Source organism: Parasteatoda tepidariorum, chromosome 10 (assembly GCF_982258835.1).
Source record: "Parasteatoda tepidariorum strain Cologne lab strain chromosome 10, Ptep-v5.0, whole genome shotgun sequence".
Lineage (NCBI taxonomy): Eukaryota > Metazoa > Arthropoda > Arachnida > Araneae > Theridiidae > Parasteatoda > Parasteatoda tepidariorum.
Genome location: NC_141764.1, coordinates 89,142,471 through 89,168,933, shown reverse-complemented (window position 1 = coordinate 89,168,933; position 26,463 = coordinate 89,142,471). Strand labels below are relative to the sequence as shown.

The 26,463-nt window shown below is 26.5% G+C and overlaps 1 protein-coding gene across 1 annotated transcript in view; it reads left to right on the top strand.

The window, feature by feature from the left end:
* The window catches only part of LOC107438207 (voltage-dependent calcium channel type A subunit alpha-1), a 668,849-nt gene that overhangs the window by 613,454 nt on the left and 28,932 nt on the right, over window positions 1–26,463 (top strand). Inside the window, exons 35-38 of the mRNA XM_087153325.1 lie at window positions 3,982–4,116; window positions 5,738–5,803; window positions 10,041–10,132; window positions 18,965–19,109. Coding sequence (XP_087009451.1) covers window positions 3,982–4,116; window positions 5,738–5,803; window positions 10,041–10,132; window positions 18,965–19,109 — 438 coding nt within the window. The remainder of the gene's footprint in view (window positions 1–3,981; window positions 4,117–5,737; window positions 5,804–10,040; window positions 10,133–18,964; window positions 19,110–26,463) is intronic.

The window sequence follows — 26,463 nt, the reverse complement described above, 5'->3', positions numbered from 1 at the left end:
CCATATGCGGTCTTTAGCTACTTGTTGATCATCTCAGCTCTAAAGTACTACATGGTGCGTAGCGTTTTTAAAAAGTGCTTAAAGGTACTTATTTTCCCTTACCGAAAATGAGATTATTTTCTTTGCCATGTAATGCAAAAGCGTGTTTTTCACATTGTTTTATTCAACATTTTCACAATTCATTCAAATGCAATCCATTTCAGCGTACCGTCGGTTCATGGCGTATGAAAGCGCCAATCATTTTACATGTTTGATGAAATACTTGCAAGTCTGCATGGGTTCTGTGAGATTATTGCACTCTCATGTGCAACTCTGCTGCATTTTGCAATACATTCTCAATTTCAGGCTTCATTTTCCACACTCTGGTATCGAACCGAAAAATCTATTGATCCTTTTATAGTGAATATTATAATCAAGAAAAAGAATTCTTTGTCATAAACTAGGTATTTTATCATGATCATGTAAAGTCTTAAAAAATTATTTTGCATTTTGTTAATATATATGGTGCTTAAAAAGTATTTAAAGGGTGCTTATTTTTTGTTGAAATATTTGGCTATACACCCTGTACTAGTTCAAAGAAAGATGATGTAGCTGACGACTGGGCTCAGACATAGAATATTGTCTTATTTTAAGTAGCCAGTTTCAGGTTAACAGTATACTCTCCCAAAGTGAGCATGAGACAGATGCTGTTATTTCTGACCACCTATCCCAACTGAAAGTAAAATACAGAGAATTAATAGTTTAAGAAAGCCTACTCTGGCAATCATTTTGGGCAATAAAGTAGTATTTCATATTCTTTGATACATTAATTATTATTTGAAGAAGAACAAAAACAGTATCTATCTTAATGCACAATAATGCTTTCTATCATAGTTGGTCACAATTAGTTACCAACTCTACACTGACAACTATAATTGTTACTTAGTAACAATTATAGCTGTTACTTAGTAACAATTATAGCTGTTACTTAGTAACAATTATAGTTGTCAGTGTAGAGTTGGTAACTAACTGTGACCAACTATGATAGAAAGCATTATTGTTGGTTACAATTAGTTACCAACCGGTAGAAACTGTAGCTGTCAGTGTAGAAGAGATAGATCTCAATATTTTTTATATTTTCCATTAAATTTATTTATTCGTAAAAGGCTAAACTGGGTAATATATCACTTTCAGAAGTTTTACTAAAGAGAATTTGATTATTAAATTCTGTTATTCTATTTCTGTTTTCATAACTAAGACAATAAATAATTTTTTATATTGAAGCAAGTGAAAAACAAAACTGAGGTTATTTCATGGAAATGATTTTTGAGAAACTTATTTTTACACTTTCTGAAATATTTCTATAAACATATAATATACAACCATAATGATTCATTTTAAAAATATTTTATATTTGTTTTTTTATTATTATTATTTTCTCTTTTTATTAAAATAAGGTTTAAGATTTTCGTTACTCATGATTATTTCTTCATTTCTCATAGGGAGATAAAAAGGTGAGTTGATTTGGACTAAATATTCCATACGAGATAAGTGACTTTTAATTTTGCAATTTAGGCGAAAGCAATTCAAATTCTTATTTATTTCATTTTCTTCGTCCTAAGGACGTCCATTCAATTTTGTTAAATGCTTCTGTATTTTATATTTGATTGAAAATTAGAAAAAAATTGAAGCTGGTTATATTTCGTCTGTTTTTGTTTTTTTAGATTGGTTTTAATTTTCTCATCCGTTCCTTTTCTTTTGCTGAAAAATGAAATTAAGAATAATCTAAGCGTGCTAATTAGATTCGATCTTCGGAAAAAATTAGAAACTTGCTATAGATGCTATAATTTAAAGGGGCATAAATAGCAGATTCAATGCAAAAATTAGTGAATGGCTATAGATGCAATACAATAATTGGACATAAATAATAAATTCAAAGCATTTGAAATCGTTTTTACTTTTGTTGCTGTGTTCTGAAATTGTCATCAAAGTTGACTTATTTATTTTGTTTTTTACTCAAAGGAGGTGTTATTTTTAGCAAAAAGGCAATTTGAGGCCGCTTTTAGTGCTTTTTAAAGAATAAAAAACTTGCGTAGATAAGCTAGTTTTATACATATTTATCCAAATTTCTAACATTGAAGAATATAAGTTTTCTTATGATCATTTGAGTTTTTTATTTTCACTGATGCAATGCATTTATTAATTTTCACAGGAGGAAAAAAAACCGGGGGAGGTGAGTGCTTTGTGCTTTCTTTAACATCATTGGGGGCTGAAAATGAATTTCTCAAAAGGTGGCAAAAATTGGCGAACAAATGCGCTTTCCTATGTTGCACTTGTTGTTTGTATAATAACTAATTACAAAATGTTCTTTGTAATTCTACAGTAAGATTTTCTGTAGTTGGAAAAAACTGTCAAATGGCTGGTGCTTACAGTGCTCTATTTTAGTCGCAATTTTTTACGTCAGTATTGTTATCAGAAAAAAACTCGTGTTAAGTAATATTTCGATTTGCAACTGCTATGCGCTTTATAATTATAATATAAAGCTTTAAATCTTTGCTTTGTCTGGTTGTGGCTAGTGTGTTTTACTTTCTGATTCCTCGCGCTGTAATCAAGCTGCTATAGCCCATTCTGTTGACCTAGGACTATTGGAAACTTACTTACACAAAGTAATTCTTTATTTCTGAGTGTTCAAACATGTTAACCTAATATTTTCTCAACTATGTATAAAGAAGTTTATTTTCTTTTTCTATGCTTAATTATGGTAAAAATTTTACATATTTAATAGATTTATTGATAAAAAGGTAAAAATCTTTTAACAAGTAGCTTTATAGTTTACTAAATATGATATAAGTAATTTTATACATTTATGCGCAAAGAAAGTCCTCTTAATGTTTTGATTTGTTAAATTGCTTCCTATTATATTTTTACATTATTCTATTTGTGACTCACTAAATAGATGTTTATGTTCCAAATCTAATTACCTTTTATCGATATAATTATATTTGAATTTTAATAATTCATTTACTTAATCTTATTTTTATATTTGTAAGATTTTTTTTTTTTTTTTGCAATAAATAGTTTTCTATTCAGTGAAATTAACCTGATGATATCTGAAAATTTGAGTACTAAAAAAAGTTTGTTTTTTTACCCTATAATGCTTATAGCTTATATTTAGAGTAATTTTTTTAAACTAAAAAAAACTGAAAACCGTAAAATTTTCAATTGTTGAATCTTATTATCTGTGTCTAATTTTTTTCTCAGAAATGTAAATAAAGTTGTTTTATTCAAAGTATAAAAATGTATTCATTTTCACACATGTAATTCAACTAGCGTTTTTATTCTATTTTAAGCAGGATCATTTTCATTATAAATTGTAAAAAATGGGTACTGGTTTATTTTGAGAACAAATTACTTGAATGTGTTGTTACTAAATATTTAAATATAATAATTTCCATTCATGCACCTACTATTATCTTGTAAACATTTTATTTTCTGTTAAAACTAAATTCAATTTTGCAAGATTGGAAATTTTCAATTATCACTTTTAAGTTTTTATTTCACTTAGTTTACTCATACTTTAAGTAAAGATAATATTTTAGTTTGCTTTAAACCATGGTTCAAGCGAATGTTTTCTAACATTCATCTGATCATGTAAGTTTACTCTCTGCTTTTTATCTTATATATTGTATTCTTGTAATTTGGAATTTTCATTATGAAATATCAAATCTTGTATAAACTGCAGCTGCAAGCAATAATATAATTAAAAGTGCATGATCAAGTTGCATATTTGACATCTGAACTTTTATGAAGCTTCTAGTTTCATTTTGCTGCTTGCATGTTTGATGCAGTTCAAAATCCACTATATATTTATAATACTTATTGCTTATATAACTATGCCTATTTGCAAGCTAATAACTTTATTTTGCTGCCATGTTGCCATTCAACGAGGATTCATGATTTGGGATTTATTTTCTCTCTGTGTTCTTAATGTTTTCTATATAGACAATTCTTGCAACACAGATCAACTTCTTCAATGTGGGGTTTTTGAGGCTATTTCGTGCAGCTCGTTTGATAAAGCTACTGAGGCAAGGCTACACTATAAGAATCTTGCTGTGGACTTTTATACAATCTTTTAAGGTCAGTATATTGTAATGTTTTTGTTTTTTTCACTGTTAATAATTTGTCACTATTTCATATTTTCTCTCCTTTATAAATACAGTAGAGTAGAGTTCTGATTACCGTGACAAAGGTCCACCTGGATAACAAAAAATTTGGGTAATCGGACAACTTTAAAAAAAGGCTATGAAAATGCTTTTAAGTAACTTACCTTCACATTTTTTCCAGGCTTAGGATTAACAGTTGTACTAGCACCTATTTTAGCATATTACAAAAAATGTTTAAAGCTTTGATTTTCTTTTTCTTTTTTAAGTTTTACTAGAAACCTGTACCCTTATCAGAAACTACATTGAAATTAGATGGAAAGAAAGTGGGGTTCTTTTCAAGGTCAACGAGGGACAAAACATCCATTTTAACCCCTTTTAAAATTACCCCTTTTCAATATAAAAAGGAAGTTTTTTTTTTTTTTTTTTTTTTTTTTTTTTTTTTTGAAGAAAGTAGTAAAAACTGATTGTGCTTGAATGGTCCTAATAATTAGACAATCTGGTAAAACAGTGTTTTGATAAAAGGCGCACTACTGAACTTTAAACAAACTGTTCTTATATTTACATTATTCTTTGATAAGAACATAAATTTTATTTTATTAATTCTTATAGAATAATGTTGAATCACACAACTAAATCCCTAACTTAAAATATCTGTTAAAAATTTATGCTTTGCATATAATATCTGTTATATAGTTATATCTGGAAAAATTCCAAGTATATTTTTAAATAAATTAAATTAGCTTTTTAACTGAAATCTTTAAATATTTTTTTTAATGAATCTTTAAACATGTTATGTGTACAATAATTTTTGATACTGTTATTAGGCAGTGATTTTCATTTAAAAAATAATGGCTATTATTATAACCTTATTCCAAAGTTAAGAAAACCTAAGCAATTTATATTCTGTCAACTTTCAAAATGCATTTTTAAATAAATAATTTTTTTTCCTCTTTGAAATAAATTGCTTTTTTTAAGTTGTTTTTTGTATCTTTCAATTATGTAATGCTAAGATTATTTTCTGAGAAATTTACGTAATAATGTTTAGTGAGCAAAAAAAATAATAATACCGCTATAAAATTTTAACCATTGGTGAGTATTATGTTTGTACCTTTCCCCTTATTGGCCAATCTATGTGTTGTAACATGTTTTAATTTTTATTTGTTGTATTTTTCTTCACCCATTCAGCAAGTAGGTTGACACTGACGAAATTGCTTAATTTGCTACTTAATTTGTTGCTTAATTTTAACTAAGTTGACATTGCTTAATTATGATGATGAAACAATCACATGTTTATTATATATGATAATTTTTTAGCTTTTTTAAATTGTTTTAATATTTGCACTTTCTTACAGTTAGCATTAATTTTGTGAGTTCACAATTAATGTCTATCTTGAAAATTTTTATAATGAAGTTCCAAAATTTGTTGATAGTATTGACCTAAAATATTTATCATGAAAACAACGTGGAAAAAAATTGAAAAATAGGAATTATTAATTTGAAACCTTAAATGGAATTAAAAATTAGTTTATAATCTTGAAACCTTTTGCTTGCATTCTATTTCAGAATCTAAAGAGTATTTCTTATTTTGTTTGCAGGCTCTTCCATATGTATGTTTGCTCATTGCTATGTTATTCTTCATTTATGCCATTATTGGAATGCAGGTAGGTAATCAATTTTATTTTATAAACTAAAATTATTTTTAAAATGTCAATTTTACCTTTCTTTATTCTTACTCAACTGAACTATTTTGTTTCAATAGTGTTTAAAAACATCAATTTTAAATTTCAGATCATTGTTTTAACTGCTTAAAATATCTAAAGAGTGAAATATCTTGTAATTCAATTCTTTAAATTCTTATTTTACATTTATCAGGGGCATTTATTACTTTAATTGAAAACAAAATACCTTTTTATTTAAAAAAATTTATGTATTTTAACAAAATTAATTTAAATAGCCTTCTCTGGAGAAGCAATTCTTTTTTGTGAACTTTAGGTACTGTGTATGTTCAGTCTGCATACTTCACATTAGTACTAAAGACCGTTAGAGGTAACCCGAAATAGGATTTCATTGATAGTTTTACAATTTTCCTCCTACACTACTTTGTCTGCTTTTCTATTCCAACATTCTCATTCTTTCTTCTTTTTTTTTCTTTCTATTTTTACACACTTAAAACTGTCAAGCTCATCATTTCAGAAATAAAAATTACTTGATTGTTTCATTTTTTTAATGAATAATAACTTGAAAAAGAAACTATTTTCAATTAGCTATATCATTGTGCAAAATTCAGAGCATCATGTAAAAAAAATTTTACTAATGCATAAAAATGTCTATAATTGTAACTTTATTTTCATTTGTTCTATAAAATCAAAATGGAAATTTTGGTATAGAATACCTGCTTGAGCCTTTTAATATAAAATTTAAAACTAAAATTTTTTTATTATTCACTGATCAATTCTCCTGTTCTCAATATTTTTTCTATCTACAATACATGAGCTCAAAACTAATTCATTCATTTTATGTATCATAACTTTATTTATACTAATCATTAAATGTCTTAAGTGAAATCCTTTTGAAGTTAGCTTTACTTTATAACCTATTCATTAAAATATTAATTGTACTTGTATAAAATTTGTGTTCAAAATAAACATTTAGCAGACTTTCATGATTTTAAAACCAGTTACAAATTTACAAGATTTTTTTTACGTCACAGCTTTCTTAACACAATGAGTGCCACATATCTTCTACTAATCTTCTTATTCTTCCCTCGGGATATATATGTCTTCAGAGGATTTATTTTCTGTAAATAAACATGGATTCTGTGATACTCAAATTCCCTCACGTGACCTCATGTTCTTTCCTTTTTCCTTCCTGTTCATTTGTCTGCTCCTTTTTTTTATTTTAACATTAGATATAGTTTCCAACTCTGATTAAATATGTCGCTTCATGAATGTAATCAGGGGTTGATTGTATTCCAGGTGTACCCCGGAATTCTAGGTTTTTTGTATCATTCCGGGTCTAAGATCAGGGCATGTGACTTTCTCGCGAAATTCAACACATCTCAAGATTATTGGTTCGCTGACTTTCACGCAAAATTTTCACAGAGTTCCGCTATCTAAAATTTAAATTTTGAAACTTTCGCTATATCCCGTTAACGAGGCGTTTGCGTATATACGATTCTTCCGCCAATTGGCGTAGATCCACCAATTTGATTCCTTTAATTTGACGGATTTTCGCCGTTTTGAATGTTTGGAACTGCGCCGGAATCCGCTAATATCGCGATTCATATTTGCGTGATTTTAACATCACACAACGATTTTTGTATTTACCATATTTAAAAACTCTGTTTTTATTCGTATTCACACATTTAAAAATCGCACATCCCGATTTAAAATTTAAATTGTATCGCGATTTCTATTTACATGTTTTTGAAATCAAATGTCACAAGTCGTATTCACACGATCTAAAAATTCATCAATGTTGACAGGTTCATATCATATCCGCAGGTCACCGTTGAGGGGTATAAGTATTTACCTTCTTATTTAAAATAGCTTTTGGCTCTTTTTAAATGTGTAACCATTTTAATGTAATTCTTAAAGTTTGTTTATTCTGAAATAAGTACAGTGCAACCTCATCTAACTGCTGTACCATTAAACGTAACATCCAATCAAACCTTTTTATTAAACAAAAATGCAAAAGATAACACTGTCAAATCCAGTGTATAAAGATAGTTATTTATTTCTTATGGGTCAATATGTAGGGTTTCTAGTCCTGGATATAACCTTATGTATGTAATACTTACATTTTTTTGCTCTAATGATAGTGATAATACCTAAAGGTGATGAATCCAAAGTACAATGGAAGGTATTTACCTTTTTGCATCATGAAATGAGATGCACAGTGATAAATTTTGTTTCTAATCAATACATGCTGAATCTATCATTCTCTGATAAATGGCGTGGCACTTGATGTGTTAAGAATCTCTTAATTCTGTTTCATTTGCATTTCTAAATTATGGATGGAAATATATTCTATGATTCTTGTGCTATTTTCAGTTTACATATGTGATTGTATATTAATTGCTGTGAAATAAAAATTAATTCAATTAATTTTATTTCTTTAACAGAAGAACTGTAACACATTTGAATTAAATTCACTTGTTAGTAATTATCATTTACATTCACTTAAACTGTTGATAGATAATTTAGGTCATTTAATATTTGATATACCTCTTCAACATTTGCACATTTGTTGAAACTTATATTAGTCATTCTTTACTAAAAAACTTTTTATGAAATATTGTTTTAAATAAAATTTAGTTTTGAAAAATTAATAAAGTTACTATGTCATTATTTGAAAAGTAATGCATTGGTTGAAAATTGCATTAGTTTTCAACAGAAATACTCAGCATTCTCTTCACTTTTTAACCATTATTTATTTTTTACAACCTTTATTCATTTTAATTTCATCTTAGACATTTTACTTTTACCTTCCTCTCTTTCTTCTGCTTTTGTTTATTTTATACCTCCTTCAAATGCTTTTAATTTCTTATGACAACAGACTATCTAACCATCAATTTTATCAAGAAGATTTAGTGTATTGTTTGCAATATGTGAGGTATTGATTATGAAATGTTTGTCTCTTTCTATTTGTAGTCTGTTTTGAAAATTATGCTTGCGGTAAAGATGTTGAGTTGCGGTAAAGATGATAGTTTTTATTGCACAATTTGCAATTTTTTTAACAATATTTTCTGTATTTTATTATATTCTGTGAAGACAACTGGAAAAATATTTTAAAAATCCTGTCTGATTTTTTTTTTTTTTTTTAATTATACTGTTGTAATGAAGACAGCCACGAACTACAAAATCTTAAATTATACAAGAAATTGGATCTGAAAATAGAGTATATTTTCAAACAAATCTGTGAAGTTGAATTAGTTGTAATAGAATTAAAATAATGCCATAAATAATTTATACCAATAGGTTAATTTTTATGAGTTGATGGTAAGCTTTAAAAATTGTCCTTAAAATTGGATTTTGGGCACTAAAAGGTTAAGTATTCTTAAACTTCATATTAAAGATCAATAATTTATGTCATGGACTAATTTAACTTTAGATACTCAAGGCATGTACTTAATTCTCACTCTTTTCAGGTATCCTAAACTGCTTTTAATAACAGAAGTCAGGGAATATTTGTAAGGGAAAAATTATTAAATCCACGTGAATATATTAGAAAAAATATTTTGAATCTTTTAGAACATTTTAAAATGACCCATAATTCTAGTTTTATAGTATTTGAAAATCATTAAAAAGGGAAATAATATTTGTAAAAAAAAAGTAGACAATATCTCTTAATTGATATTTGTTTATTGAAAAGTTAAGACAATTTCTCTTAATTAATATTTATTTGTTATGTAAATCATCTTGTGAAGCCTTCCTAGTGTTATAAATTAGAAGCTCCACTCTTATATACTAATTAAGAGCATGGCAAACTTTTCATCTGTTATTTCTCCTTCCAAAAAAAAACCCCAGTTTTGTTTCTTATTATTTAAATTAAAAAATTGTGTACTGAGAAAAAATTTTTTATTCAAACTTAAGTATGAAGCACTAAGTCACTAAATTAAAAATGAGAGTACTTTGTTTCCCCCCATTATTGACACACACATTTCATAATAAATGCCTTAATAAAAGTATTAAGATTTAGATGATTATTGTGCAAAATATACATCAATAACATTGTATTATCTGCTTGATAAAATTGATAACCCTTCTCTTATTTGCTGCTTCAATAATTTCTAAATCTTCCATCTGTTACTGTGTTGTGTTATTCTTAATCTAAACCTATTCTCCCTTGTGTTTGCTGTTCTTTCTACGCCCCTTGCCTTTGAATATCAACGCACAGGTTTTTGGGAATATCAAGTTTGATCCTGATACAGAAATGAACCGCCACAACAACTTCCATACCTTCATACAGTCTCTCATGCTCTTATTTAGGTGAGTCAGCTTCGGCTGAAACACCCAACCACAGCTTTGTTGTCATGATCTGGTAACTGCTAATGAATATCTGACTTCTCAACCTAAGATTTAAAAAGAAAAAAATATTTATCAATTTATAAAAATTAATTACTGCACATTTTCTTTTTTTTTTTAATGAAAATAACTGATATCTTAACACGACTTAAGAAAAAATATCCTATCACTTCACAGAATTACTTGAATAGACATATACAGCTTAAGCCACAAGATTTTTAAATTATTTAACTTAATCCTCAAGCAAAAAATTTGCAGTCTATAAACTATCTTTATATTGCTATTTAACTCTATATAATCTATTAATAAAGAACTTCCTTCACAATATGTTTCCTATTCATGCTTTGTTGTTTTTAATATGTAACTTTGATTAAAAAGAAAATTTTAGATTTGATTTTATGTGAGTAGTTTTACTTTTCAACCAAAGAAGTTTTGTTTCTTGCTGAAAATTTTAATTTTCCATATAAATTCTCAAACTTTATTCGCATTCATTATTATCGTTGTCATTATATGAGTTGAATCTGTCAACAGAGTTGATGTGAAACATGAGAGATTGTTTTTAAGCAAAATTAATATATAACAAGTTTAAACTATTTACATTTGCAGTTTTTGGTCCTATACAGCAATATAAGTCCAGTCCATTTTTATGTTCATTTTATTTTTGGAAATGTATAAATTAAATCTATTAAGAATTAACTGTTCTAATAATTATATTAAGAATTAACTGTTCTAATATTCGACTGTTCTTTTGAAAACCTTGCAATTGTATTTATTTTTGGATGCAGTTTTCAAACATTTGTCCCTTCAGGAAATAAAAATTGAATAAAAACATTTGGTTAAATTAATTTTTTTTTAAAGATTTAAATTTAAGATTATTTTTTATATGTATCACAATCATTCTTGATACAATTGATACAAAAAAATAAATAAACTTAATGAGGGAAACTTTTTATTTTTATTTTCATTTTTTACTCATACATACAAAGATAAGTTCCTATGTAAAACGCATGGTTGCTATTATTATATAAAGATTCAATACATGTTTCTTCGTAAGAACAATATTGATGTATTGCAACTATAAATGAATAAAAAATATCAAATTACAGAGTTTGTTATTATACTGGATGTCTATCATTATTTAGTAAATTGCATGCATAGCTCTCCTGCAGTGAGTACATCCTGTAAAAGTAGTTTCTAATCATGGCAACAAAGTACTTTTTAGTGTAGAAGGTAGCATCAAGTTCTCTTAGAGTAGTGAAATAGATTGCATTATTTGTAGATTTATGATTGATTTCTTAAGCATTTCTTTTCATTTTTATATTCATTTTATAGTATCAATTAAGTAGTGTGGAATGAACACTTTATATTTTGGTGGGTCAGTGCATATTTGTAATTTTTTTTTTTATTTCTGAAATATTTATCTAATTTCTTTTTGAAAAAAAAAACGGAAAAGACTTTGAGGGGTTTAAAATTCCTTTTAACATATTCTCCCTCTACATGCCCAGGTATTTGGTAATATTGCTCTGAACGCTGAGATGCAAATTACTCGACATAATAACTTCCGTACATTCCCACAAGGACTAATGCTACTTTTCAGGCAAGTTGTTGTCTCACCTAATTTTTCATGTTGTAATTGGTGTGTGGAGTACCGTTGGCAATTGCACTGCAATTTGCACATTGTTTTTTCAAAACTTTTGCGCCAAAAATTAAATGGCCTGGAGCATGCAACATGTTTCTAAATAAAACAGCTGAAATAAACATGTTTCTAAATAAAACAGCTAAAATAAACATGTTTCTAAATAAAACAGCTGAAAATTTTGTCCTTTTAAAATTTAATGCACAATTTTGTCGTTTCCTCTTATAATTGACACAATCATAATTAATTATGAAATTAGATAAAACATCTGAAAACATGATGTTTGTTTTTTCCTTAATGAAGTCTCATGTTTAATTTGTAATTTAAAAATACATTTTAGTTTTATGAAAATACTTTGATGCATTAATTATAAAATTGTAGAAATTTCTAAAATTATATTGTTATGTGTCTCATTGTTTTATCTGCATTAAGTTGAAAGCTTAGCCAATAGAATATCCATTTTTTTTTATTGTGTATCTGTTTTGCATAGCCACATAGAATGTCTGAATTTCTAAGCATTAATTTAGTTGCGACTGTAAAAAAAAATTTCAAATTGTAATTGTTTAAAAAAGTCTAGTATCCAGTTCAAGATATTTACTATTATGTATCACTGATATTTTTTATAAATTTTAAATAAATTATAAAACAACATTAAGGTAATAAATTTTTGAAAAAATTATGTCAAATTTCTGAGAATATTTATATTAATTGTATATTTGTTTAAAATCTATTGATGTATAAAATAAAGCTCTGAATAAGCTAGTTATTGCCTAAAGTTGTATCACAAATATTCAGTTTTTAACACTAAAGTTGCTGGAGACAAATTCTGGTTTAAGGAAGTATTATGCAATTTAATATTCCCCGACAGAATTTTGCAAACTAATATCAAAACTATACACACAAAGCATTTTTTTGGGGGGGGATGGGGGGGAAGCTTCAAATTTTATGTGGTATAACTATACAGAAATATGCATTTAAAAAATATATAACGCGTATAAGTGAGGAGAGGGCTAAGGGGGAGTAATTTCAAAAGTGTTTCAAAAATAATTTACTAATCATTGTTTTGAACTTTTATTTCAATTTGAAAATCATTCATTCTGAATGATACACAAACTAATTTAAATATGTACTTTTTTAATATTCTTATAAATGAAATTGTGTTTTATTTCACATTTGCCTCATGATATAGAATTATATTGCTGAAAAAGTCATAAAGTTAATTATTTTATCTATTGTTGCCTATAAAAAGTTAGTAAAATCGAAATAGTCTTGCATGTAAAATAAGTAATAATATTAATTTGCAGTGAAGTCTAGAGTAAGCAATCTTAATTGTTTATTTTAATTAAAGCTCAATATATATTAATTTGTAATTAACTTCAGTTCAATTAGGTAAAAAAAGGATGAATTTGGTTTTTTAGTCGTTTGACAAATCAATATTTTTTAATGTCACCTTAAAGGCAGGGACATTAATGAAGTTTTGGAAGTACATATTTTACTACTGCTTTAAAAAAATAACGAAATTGAAAAAAATTTTAAATAAATTAAGCAACTTACTAAATTTATCTAATTTAGCAAATAAGTTACTTTAGGATAATTGACCCACATTAATATCTCGGAAAGCCTAATTTTTACAAGTTCCTTGTAGACCCATAACTATGTGCGATCAGTAGATTAGGCTTATTGTCAATTAATTAAATAAAAGAAAATCAGAAGTAACTATACAAGAAATAATCAGCATATTCATTCATAATGTAGTAAGAACAATCGAAAGTGGCAATTTAAGAATTTACTTTTCAACCATTAAAACCTTGTTTGTTTTTTTAATTTACTATTCAACAAATGTGTTGTTTTTATGTAACTGTGCATTAAAGTTTAAAATAGTTTTGCCTATCTCCTAAAATTTAAAGAAAACTTTTGAGCTATAAATAGCAGAAATATGTAAGCTGTCCGTATTAGCTCCGTTTTTCCTATCTATAAAAGTATAATTTTTAGATAAAATTTTAATACATTTTAAGAGCTATACTTCTTGAAATTTCTCCTTCCTATTGTTTTTCTATCAATAAAATTTTACACTTAGTCTTAAGATTCATATTTTCGATCGTTTAAGATAGTTTCATTTAAGATCGTTTTCTTTTTTTAAACCTATAGAATCAAAAAATTTCGTTAAAAATTATACAGGATTGGTTTAGTTATTTGTAAATATTTTTTTTAGTTGAATTTCATAACGTTCGTTTCACTCAATTTTTGGTTGTTGAACTATAATTGCTTTATTTTCTTTTTGTAAAACTATTTCTTTTCTTTTCCTTTTTAATCTTTTAAAAATAAATTTCATTAGCCTCTGCTTGTAATACTATTTAAATTCATAGGTAACAGTTTATTAATCAACATATAACTGGTTACATTTTATTTTTATTATAATCTTTTAAACTTATTTTAATGGAAGTATATATCGTTGATATCTAACTTTACTTTCATAAGTATTTTGTCTCACTTTAAACTATATTGTCAGGCCAACAACTGAAATTCTTAAAAACAAAATTAAACTTTCTAAAATTAATTTTAATTAAAAAAATTTCGCATATTATTTTTATTTAACTGGTAGAGAAGTCTTTGCCAGAATAATTTCTACGAGTGTTAGTATATTAGATTGCTATTTCTGTTAGCATGCATTAAATAAGAAAAAAAATAGATAAAAAGCTTTATATTAAAGTAAGTTTGCTTTAGTTATTTTTATTTATTTAAAGAAAAAAAAATTAAGTTTATAAACATGGTTGCCAGATCAGTGTAATCAGTGCAGTAGTATGCTCCAGGTTTAATAAGCTATCACAATGCAAATTGCACACTATCCAAAATTAAAAAAAGCATGCTTGGACTTCAATATCACTGGCCAATACTGTGAAGTTAATATGAAAGTGATTAACCGCCAAATTAATGCATGTGCGCTTCATGTGTTGACACGTTTCATAAAGGCCCTATTTTCATTATAAATGCTTCTCAATGTTGTGTGCATGCACCTGGCATTAAAAGATATCATTGTTAACCTTAGCATTGACTCATTATGACAATATGGGTCAGGCTGCCTTAAATTTTCTATGCTAAAAATACTATAGTAATTTGCGGTGCTAAAACAACACCAGAAATTCATTGTGCTTTTTTTACATGATATAAATCTGATAGCTTTTATTTTTAATTTCTATTAACTAATCTATATAAGGTTTGAAGAAACGGCTTAAAATGGAGGATTTTCAAAACTGAATTTGTCATTAACATTTTCAAATGCAGAATAAATAGAATGAGATTGATTGACCTATATCCACTACTAGAATTTTATTCATTAACTGTAACACTGTTCGTGTATTTTTCAGATGTTTATGATTACTATATTTCTCCAGTTTTCACACATTTTTAATAGTGAAAAGTTACAAGGATCTTATTTTGCCATTTTATAAAATTTAATTTTGATAGCTGCTATGAATTTCAAAGAAATATCTTTATACTCAGTTACTATGACAGAAAATTTAACTCACAATTTTGCTAATTATTGCTTTTTTACTAAGAATTTTGATTCAGTTTCAGAGATTTTTCAACATATTTACTATTTTGTACAGAAAAACCTCTAACTAAATGCAAACAATTTTGCTTGGAAACAATTCTATGGGTTATACTAGCAATGCTATCAGTTTAAAGAGTCAAATAATATTTTATTAGAAATAAAAGAGATAATTATTTAAAATTTAACTTTTCCTTAATATTAGATATCAATTAATATTAAGAAATAATTATAGAGTTATATTCTATAACTATATTTATTAAATTGCTATAAAATATTTATAACCATTGCATTGGCATGGACTATCTTTTCCCAAACATTTTTTTTAAACTGGTAAATTGTTCTATTAAATCTAAATCTATAACGTTGTCCCATATTGTATGAATTTAAATCTAAGCAATGCTTTTGACTTGCTTTTTGTGATAAAAATTTATTTGAATTAAAATCATTATTAAGTTCATTATGCAATTTGCATTTGAGTAGCAATATGGAGAAAAAAATTTAATTTAATTTTAGCATTTCCTAAAAAATATTTTACTGTTCATAGATATAAGTAAGCAACAAATTTTTTAACTAAAAATTTAAGACTTCAATTAAATAAAAAATGTAAGATTCTACATCAAGTTTAAAATTAATTGCATCAAGCAAGACTACAATTAAATAAATTTAAGACTACAACAATTTTAAAAATTTTATTAATAAGTCGTATTTTATTATATTTTTAATGAAATTTATTTTACTATTTTTTATTATTACCAATTTCCAATTTGTAATTATTTCTTTTTTTTTTTTTTTTTTTTTTTTGCATTGTTAATACCATTCATCATATTTTCATATTAGCTATTATCTATATATTATAAAATTATATTATTGTAAATATAGGTTTAATATACCATTTTAAATAGATTTTTAACACATTGTCTTTAATTTATTTTTTAAACATGTTAAGCCAACAGGAATTGCACATTTTTAAAACTAATTTTTAAATTGTTTTTGTTTTGTTTTATGAAATCATTAATGAAAAATTTAGAAAATATAATTTTTTATCTTATGAGAACATTTTATTAAATTATAATAATGATGGTTTGAAGAACAGGGTAGAATATTTTAATTTATTATCATTAATAAATCATGAGTTTTTATTTTAAAAAAAACTATTAAAAATTAATGTAGATCTTATTTAAATGAAATGTAATTTTTTTCTTATACTACAATTTGTTAATTTCTTCGGTTTTGTAATTATTCAGTATTTTTATAAACTTATATTAATAGTGGGATTGAAATAAATGATAATGTACAAAATTGAAACTGTAAGTACTGAGTTTAAAAGCTCTCTTATATTCTTTGTTGGTTAATTTTTAGATTATATGAAATTACTTAACTTTTTTTTGGGGGGGGGGGTTAGGGGGAATATAGAAAAAAAAATTTATCAACTTTTGTTTAACTTATATTTTACTAGCTAGCATTTTAATACATAAAAACTGTGTAAGATGTTAACATAAAGAATTATATTTAAACTTAAACTTTTAAAGAGATATTGCAGGTTGAATAATACAAATCTTCATATTTTAGAACACTGTTAATGGGAAAATTCTATAACACAAAACCTATGGAGTGCACTCTAAGTTATTAAAATTGTTGCCATATTTAAAGAGTTAAAAAATGTAATTTTTAATTGTGAGTGGAGATTTTTTATCTTTCTCTCTTATAAAAATAAGAGATTTAAATATCTATGATATCCTGTATTAATTTTATTATAGCAAACGTTTAATAATTATTTTGTGTGGGAAAATATTATGTAACATTAAAATAAAAATTTAAATGAAGTATGCATTGGGAAATTGAGAATCTAATTAATGCCATGGGGAAAGGACATTAATTTTCTGAAAATAAGAATCTGGAATATTATTATTTGTAACAGTTTTAATCTGAGTCAATTTTGATTCAAAAATACCTTAAATATCTATAAAAAATATTTACCAAATAGAAAATAATGATTTCTTGGGGAAACTGAACTGAATTGTTCGAAAAGCAACTGATCAATAGTTTGCAACTTGAAAGTTAAGCAATTTGAAACCTGCTCAACCTGCTGAATGTTAAAGAGCACACAGAATCTATTTACATCTACATACATTTCCTTAAATGATACAAAAATGATATATATTACATAACATGACGATATATTACAATGAAATTTCTGTTAGTTATTATTATTAAAATATTTCCCCGTCCTCATTTGTACTATTAAACAAAGTACCAATTATATGATACACCATTTTTCTTGGTATTTGCTTTTGAAAATATTGATATTTTTCTTCATTTTCAAATGCAAAAAGCATTAAAACAGTTAATTTTATTAAAACTCACTTCTTTTTTCATGAGCATTAATGAAAGTACATCTTGATCTTAGTAATATTTTCCTCAATCTGACTAGCAATCACTCATTCTGGAAAAATAGAAAATCTGTTGTCAGTCTTCAAAATAAATCTTTGATATTCCCTTTGTTTAATTAGGTTTTCTCATTGTTCCTTAGTTGCATTTAGTCCTATTCAAAGTTACACTTAGGTAAATGTTATAGACTTTCTTTTGGGTAAATTTTCTATTTATTGTTTATATTAAAAATCAATATCTTTTCATAAAAATATTCTTATCTTTTTTCGTAAGTTGTTTAACATGATATTTTTTGTTAGAATGAAATTATTCAAAGCTGACCATTGTCTTAGCGTGAATTCTATATAAAATAATAATTATGTAAATAATAGTACACTTAAAAAATTTCATGCATACCTAATTTAAATGCACTGTGTTCAATGCAAATTATTTACAATTAGAAATTTTATTTCTTTTTTTGAATAAAAATTTTCATTTCTTCCTTTTCACTCAATTCATTTTTTCTTTTAAATAATATATTTTATTAGTACCATAATAATAAGTAAAATTTGTTGCATAAGTATAATTTCATAGATTCATTTTAATTAATTACTGATTACTTATCCTTAGATTTCAATAAAAGATTTCATACAACTGAAAGTATTGCTAGCTATTATTTTGATGTAAAGAAAGCTTGACTCTCTTTGTTTAAAACACTTTCCTTTGAGCATAAATAAACTATTCATGCTGTGAGCATGTGCACCATTATTTATAAATTCCATTGAAATTGTCCCAATCTAAAACACATTTACTAAATAATGCAATTTTTTTTTCTTCATATTAATGTAAAAGGTTTCCTGCATTTAAAATTCAAACTTTAATGTATGGTTTTATCTCTAAATATTTGTTTTGATTCTTAATTGGCTAGCGCTGACCCATTCATTTTTAATGCTTAATAAGCATGTTGCACTTGTACAATTTTTATTAGTGCATGCAATTTACATTTGCTTGACCAGCATGTTGATTTTTATTGCATGAAATTTTTGACTGAGTGCAGATATGGTGAAACCTTGATTTTTTTTTTTTTTTAAAGAAAACATAATATAACATTGTTTTTCAACCATATCCGTTTAAAAAAATACCTATTATAGGTGCTCTAAGCTGCACATGCAAACCATATCTACACTCAGATTTAAAATGTGTTTAAAACTCTTTCTAATTAATGATAAATTTGATACAGATGTGCCACGGGTGAATCATGGCAAGAGATAATGCTTTCGTGTATTAAGGGATCGGACTGTGATCCTCGAGCTGAAAAGTCGGAGTGTGGAAGCAACTTAGCGTATGCATACTTTGTGAGCTTCATCTTCTTCTGTTCTTTTTTAGTAAGTATAAAATCACTAAAATTCTGCTTTTCTGCAGTGTTAGATCTTTGGGAAGAATTGCAAACATCAGAAAAATACATCTTAACTAGTAAATTTTGTAATATATGCCTTTATTCCATGAAACTATTTTTCTTAGTAACTATATGGAAATCTTCTTACGTGCTTACCCCAGTTATAAACACGCCTTTTTTTTAACTATAAAGTAATGACTTTAAGAATATAATTTATATGATATAGTTCTAAAGATATAATTTTAAAGTTTAATCTAATGCTTAATTCTGTTTTTTCCAACTATAGTTTCCTTTTTTTTAATCTGATGTATTTTGTGTCTTTTGATTTCCACTTTTTTTATGGGCTTATCTAATTTTATGTTTTATTTACTTCATACCATCATCTCTGTAATGTTTATCATCGCTAATTTTTCTGTATTTTATTGTACATTGAAGATATTGCTCCACTGTAGCATTAAAACTAGTTGTAAGAGTTTAATAATAAGTATTTGGTGCGTAATAAAGTAAAGTAAAGTTATTTGTGTAATTGTAATTAATAGATTGGAATATTTGGTAAATGTACTAATAATTGGATATAGTCATGATTAAAAAAAAGTTAGATAATTGAAATGTCGTGATAAACAAATTAAGGCCGAAATATATAACAGGGTAATTAAATTAAATTAAAGGGGATGTGATCGTTAAGGAAAGTGGTAGTACAATGCTAATGTGGGATAACAATAACCCAATAGGTCCAAAGGGTCACAAAGTGTGAGGTTTGAACAAATTGGATGATTTGGTATCACCAAATTTAGAATAAGGGTGAAAACTAAGACAATTAAAGATTAATGGTAAATACGATAAAGTCATACTATATCCAAACAATATATGATTTAATACAGTAAGCTGATGTTTCCAATAAGAAAAACTAATGAATTCACATACATGCATGCCCATAACAATAATTGAAAGGTACTCACCCTGTACACACAGGACATGATAAATCATGAAAATAGAGGCAAATAAATTCTCCAGCACAAGATTAAATTATTAACATATCATTTTATTTAGAACATACATCTTTCACCACATCTACCAACACAAGAAAGGCATTTTATTGAAATGGGTGACGGGAGAATTAAAACACAGAAGGCGTTATAGATAAATGTTAATTATAAAAGAACGAGTAATTTAAAGGTTAAAATAAATATGGAAAGAAAGCTTCAATTCGAGAAGGTTTTTTTATGGTAAAGAAAATTAAAGGTATAAAATCTTGATTTTAAATTTACAGAATTTGATTAGGGATATGGATTTAATTTAAGATAAAGGTTAAGAAAAAAATAAAAAGAAGTCCCTCGATACGGACCGAAGTCCGCATCTCGGAAAAAAAAGGAACCAGCCAGAAGAAAAAACCAACAGAGAATGTTTTCAAAAAAAAGTGACTTAAAAATTCCTTAACTGGGGTAGACCAGAAAAACTACGACCAATTAAAATTAAAGAGGCGGAGAGTTTGAAATTTAAAGTAAAGGGATTGGCTAGTTAGCCCCCCTAAAATTAAAAGAGGAAAAAGAAAGGCGTGAATAGAGGGGTTGGTTGACTTTCCCCACAGGAAGTGCGATGACCGCAACGACCATGAGAAAGGTCACCAAGAAAGTTAAAAAGATTGCTAAAATAAAAAAAAAAGGAATAACGTTTAAAGAAAAATTAAAGCATAGGTAAAATTAGATATTAATTTGTCACTTTACATTAAGTGTAAATGTGACAATACCCGGACAGACCGGAAATTTTTATAAAATTTTCGAAGTCGTAAGAAAATTTTAATTTTAAACAAATATTAATTAAAAAAATCAAAATATAAGAATTTTCCTCAATACAAAAAAAATGTTCCAAAAAGTTTGAAACAAAAATTTGCCTAAAATTCAAAATAACGAAAAATTAAAAATTTTTTTTTTATAAAAATAGATACCATAACATAAAATTCAAAACTTAGCATAAAAAGTAAAAGTAGAAAAAGATAAAATTGGAAAAAAGAGTCACCCATTTCTGTACACAGCTCTGAATTTCTGTACTTAGCTACATAACCATTGTTACAGGCAAAAATCTGATATGTTAACATAACTCTTTGACGACACTGGAACGAAAAAACACAAAAACAGCAGTAATAGTTCATTTAAGCATCCAAAAAAAACAATTCAAATCAACACTAAGAACAAATGATTATATGGTGAGCAAATATTGTTAAGGGCAACAAATTGGAAACATCAGTAAAAGTTTAAAAAAAATTAATACATGGATCTCAAACATATTGTGACGCAACTAAAGCGAGGAAGAAAAAACGAATAAGGCCAAATAAAACAAAAAATATGTAAATACAATTACTAATCATTGTCAATTAATATGACATAAAAGGAATAATAACATTAAATTGGAATCAAAAGTAAAAATCGATTGCATTTTGCAATAAATAAACAATTTGTCGATTAGTAATATCAACATAATTATGAAATTTTGATTGGAAACGTCGTTTAGAACGCACTATGTTTGAGATAATCATACATTGAATTCATTGAACATAAAATATGTGAACCAAAAATACGCTAAACAGAATTAAGTTAACCATACACTCTAAAAAAAATAAAAATTTATAAGATATTGTGATAAAAGGATTGAAGAGAAAAATTGTTCATTAATTAGCAATATAATATTCAAATTGCTGACACAAAACTAAGTGCTTAAAATGAGTAAAATAAATTAAGAATTATTCTCATATTCATGAATATAAGGTTTAACATATAATATAAAGAACATCTTATCTAAGAAGCATCTCATTTACTGATAAAAAATGATCGCAATTAATTAAATTGCAAGTTGAGAATAACAAGTATTGTACATTAAAGTCTCAAAGTTTATTGTGTGATTGATAAGTCTATCTTTTCAAAAAAAATCTCAGCTTGAAAATGAAGATAAGAGAAATATCTTTCCCTTTTTTTTTGTTGAGGAAGTTGGGGGGAGGGGGATTTTCTTGACACTGTTTTATTGAAGGTGACACACAGGGTTCTGATGGTCATTCCCGGGTGCAGTTGGCTCCACAAAAAGCACAATCTTATCTCGTCATTTCCATCTCGTCATTTCGTCACAGGACTCTCCCTTCAACCTTGGACATTGTGGGGAAGGGTTCCCCTTCAGCAGGTGTTTTCCCCAATTAACGAAATTGATGAAACAGGAATCGACCAGGGGTTTTACAACATCCTGTCGTGGAAGAGGCCATAAAAATCTGTCTAAGCACTCCAGAGAAAGTAATTAGTAAAATTCATGCTGTGTGCGATTTCAACTGGACAGCGCTTTCGCCTTCACCCCATGACCTTAGATAAGAGACCACGTCCTAGAACATACATCCATGAGACAAAAACGGTAGTTGAAAATGAGGGTTCAAAAGTTATTCATTAGAGGGGAGATTCTTCTTCTTGAAATTCTCAGAGCATGGAATGATGAGGAATAAAATAGGAAATTGTCCATTTTCACACAAATATGCTTAATAAGAAAACCATTGTATCAAGATCAGTAATTGCGATAAAGTGATAAATTATAAAAATACATTCATTAAATTATTGCAATTTATGCAAAATATAAAAATATTGATTGTGATCAAACCAACAAAAAAAATTATGAAATATCAAGTACCTTAAATTCTGTACAACATAAAATTGAAGATAAGAAATTGATTTGAAAGTAGATTAACTAAATTGTTTAAGAGACAGAGTGTATGGTTAAGTACATTAAATATTATTCATAGCAATCACATTTACAAAGAATTCGCAAAATTCACGATAAACACAGTTAAAAAAATGATTGGTAGTGACATTAATTTATTAAATTTGAAATTATTATTATTATATAAATTTAATGATGCATTTAAGGATTTAGTTTACACAATTTGTATATTAATTGGTTAGGAAAATGTATACAAAGAATCTTGTATAATTATTATTATTATTATTTTTTTTTTTTAATAGTCCAACATGTGACCTCTTTTGTATATTTACTCATTTATACAAATAGTCATTAAATAATTAAAGCATCGTTAATTAAAAGATTTTGTAAATAACGTACTATTATAACAATTTTAAAAAAAATATGATGGTAACAAACAAAATTGTTTTACGAAAGAAAATATTCATATAATTAAAAAAAATTTTTTTAAAATACACTTAACAAATGAAGGAATGTTCTTAAACAAAGCAAAAAAATAGTTGTTTTACCTCAAAAGGTACTTAATTATTATTTATTCTAAAATAAATGAAGGTAAATTATAAAAGTCATTTACCTTATTAAATATTAATGTATATATTCAAATTATTTAACCAGGAATCAACAAGTTACGCAGATGATTTTTCCCATAGAGCATCAACACAATTTAATTTATTTAATAATTCACTTGAATCATTATTATTTTTTTTTTATAGCATCTGGTTTTTTTTAACCAGGAAATCATAATTTATCATCTGGTTTCTTTGACCAGGAATAACCTTCTGATTCATTTTTGATCAGGAAAATAAAAATAAAAATTAACTTCTGGTTCTATTTTGACCAGGGAGAATTCAAAAAAAATTCTGGCTTAATTTACCAGCAAAAAAAGTAAAAAGTAAGAAGAAAATTCCTTAATGAACAAAACCTTAATTAACAGTGGACCAGGGTTTGAACCTGGGCCTTTGCAATGACGCAATGTACTTCATTTATACTATCGTATTAACCAAAATTAAACATCAGGAAGAACCTCTTAAAAAAATAATTCCCGAAAAATCGTTGAGCTCAGGTATTACCCAGAGCAATCAGGACATATTTTATCCCAATTATATTAATAAAGTAATCCCAAATAAATTTTTGAGGCATCTGTATTACCAGACACGATTCAGGAAATTCACTATCCCAAATATTTTTTTTTTTTTTTTTTTTTTGTAATAATTCAAATAAACACAAAATTATCAGATACACCATTAGGGAAATGGTAACAAAACCAATCAAATAAGCCTGCCAAATCTTATATCAAAACATAAATTCACAAAAATTGATAACTTTAAATAATAAAAATTGGGAAAGACGCGAAAAAAAAATTTTTTTTTTTTTGTTTGTTTGTAAGAAAGAAAATTGACCAAAAGAATAGTTTAGCCAGTGGATAGTAGAACCAAAATAACCTAATCAGGAAATTATTTAATTCTTAATATACATAAGATCACGTATAAATACAATTATGGTAAAGCATTTTTATTTATAATTATTTCTATTTTCTTTTTTTTTCTTTTTTAAAAAAAAAAACAAATTTACGTTTAGATAGGAAAACAATTAGAATAGGTTGAAAAAAAAAAACTTTGAACTATTTCAAAAAAAGATCCAAATGATGGGTAAAGTAGCAATTTTGAAAACTTACTGAAGACGTCTCTTCAGTTTTATATGACCAGCATACAATAAAATTTATAAAAATTGGGACTCAGTCCATCAATATGGAAACTTTGATTAATTTAGCTCAAAATTAAATATTTTTCATGTAGAATAATAGAACAAAATACACAACTTATTAGATTGTGTAAAAAAATTATAATCAGAGCACCTTGTTTTGTAAAATTAGCACTATTAAATAATATACATTACAGTTGATAGGAGCTAAAATATATATAAATACAAAATAAATCACTTTTGTAATATTATATTAATATGCCTATTTAAAATGTTAGATACACAGTTAGATATAGTTCAATAAACAATTTGAGAATATTTTATGACATTCTTATAAATATATATATCAATTTTATCACTACCAAATCAAATAGCAAAACACATAGAGAAAAATTCAAATAAGAACAAATGTATTGTTTCATTTAATTCATTACACCATAATAAAACCTAGGACCTCACAACAAAAAAATATACGGTACCATTTGTAAGAGTTTAATAATAAGTATTTGGTGCGTAATAAAGTAAAGTAAAGTTATTTGTGTAATTGTAATTAATAGATTGGAATATTTGGTAAATGTACTAATAATTGGATATAGTCATGATTAAAAAAAAGTTAGATAATTGAAATGTCGTGATAAACAAATTAAGGCCGAAATATATAACAGGGTAATTAAATTAAATTAAAGGGGATGTGATCGTTAAGGAAAGTGGTAGTACAATGCTAATGTGGGATAACAATAACCCAATAGGTCCAAAGGGTCACAAAGTGTGAGGTTTGAACAAATTGGATGATTTGGTATCACCAAATTTAGAATAAGGGTGAAAACTAAGACAATTAAAGATTAATGGTAAATACGATAAAGTCATACTATATCCAAACAATATATGATTTAATACAGTAAGCTGATGTTTCCAATAAGAAAAACTAATGAATTCACATACATGCATGCCCATAACAATAATTGAAAGGTACTCACCCTGTACACACAGGACATGATAAATCATGAAAATAGAGGCAAATAAATTCTCCAGCACAAGATTAAATTATTAACATATCATTTTATTTAGAACATACATCTTTCACCACATCTACCAACACAAGAAAGGCATTTTATTGAAATGGGTGACGGGAGAATTAAAACACAGAAGGCGTTATAGATAAATGTTAATTATAAAAGAACGAGTAATTTAAAGGTTAAAATAAATATGGAAAGAAAGCTTCAATTCGAGAAGGTTTTTTTATGGTAAAGAAAATTAAAGGTATAAAATCTTGATTTTAAATTTACAGAATTTGATTAGGGATATGGATTTAATTTAAGATAAAGGTTAAGAAAAAAATAAAAAGAAGTCCCTCGATACGGACCGAAGTCCGCATCTCGGAAAAAAAAGGAACCAGCCAGAAGAAAAAACCAACAGAGAATGTTTTCAAAAAAAAGTGACTTAAAAATTCCTTAACTGGGGTAGACCAGAAAAACTACGACCAATTAAAATTAAAGAGGCGGAGAGTTTGAAATTTAAAGTAAAGGGATTGGCTAGTTAGCCCCCCTAAAATTAAAAGAGGAAAAAGAAAGGCGTGAATAGAGGGGTTGGTTGACTTTCCCCACAGGAAGTGCGATGACCGCAACGACCATGAGAAAGGTCACCAAGAAAGTTAAAAAGATTGCTAAAATAAAAAAAAAAGGAATAACGTTTAAAGAAAAATTAAAGCATAGGTAAAATTAGATATTAATTTGTCACTTTACATTAAGTGTAAATGTGACACTAGTGGTAGAAGGCAGCATAGCCTTAGAAGGTGCAAAATTTATGAAACATAAATTCCAGAATAAACTGTTTCTCTTTTTTTTATTATCGCCAGTTTAATTTGAAAATTAAGGGCACCATAACTTTTTCAAATTTTATCCGATTCACTGTCA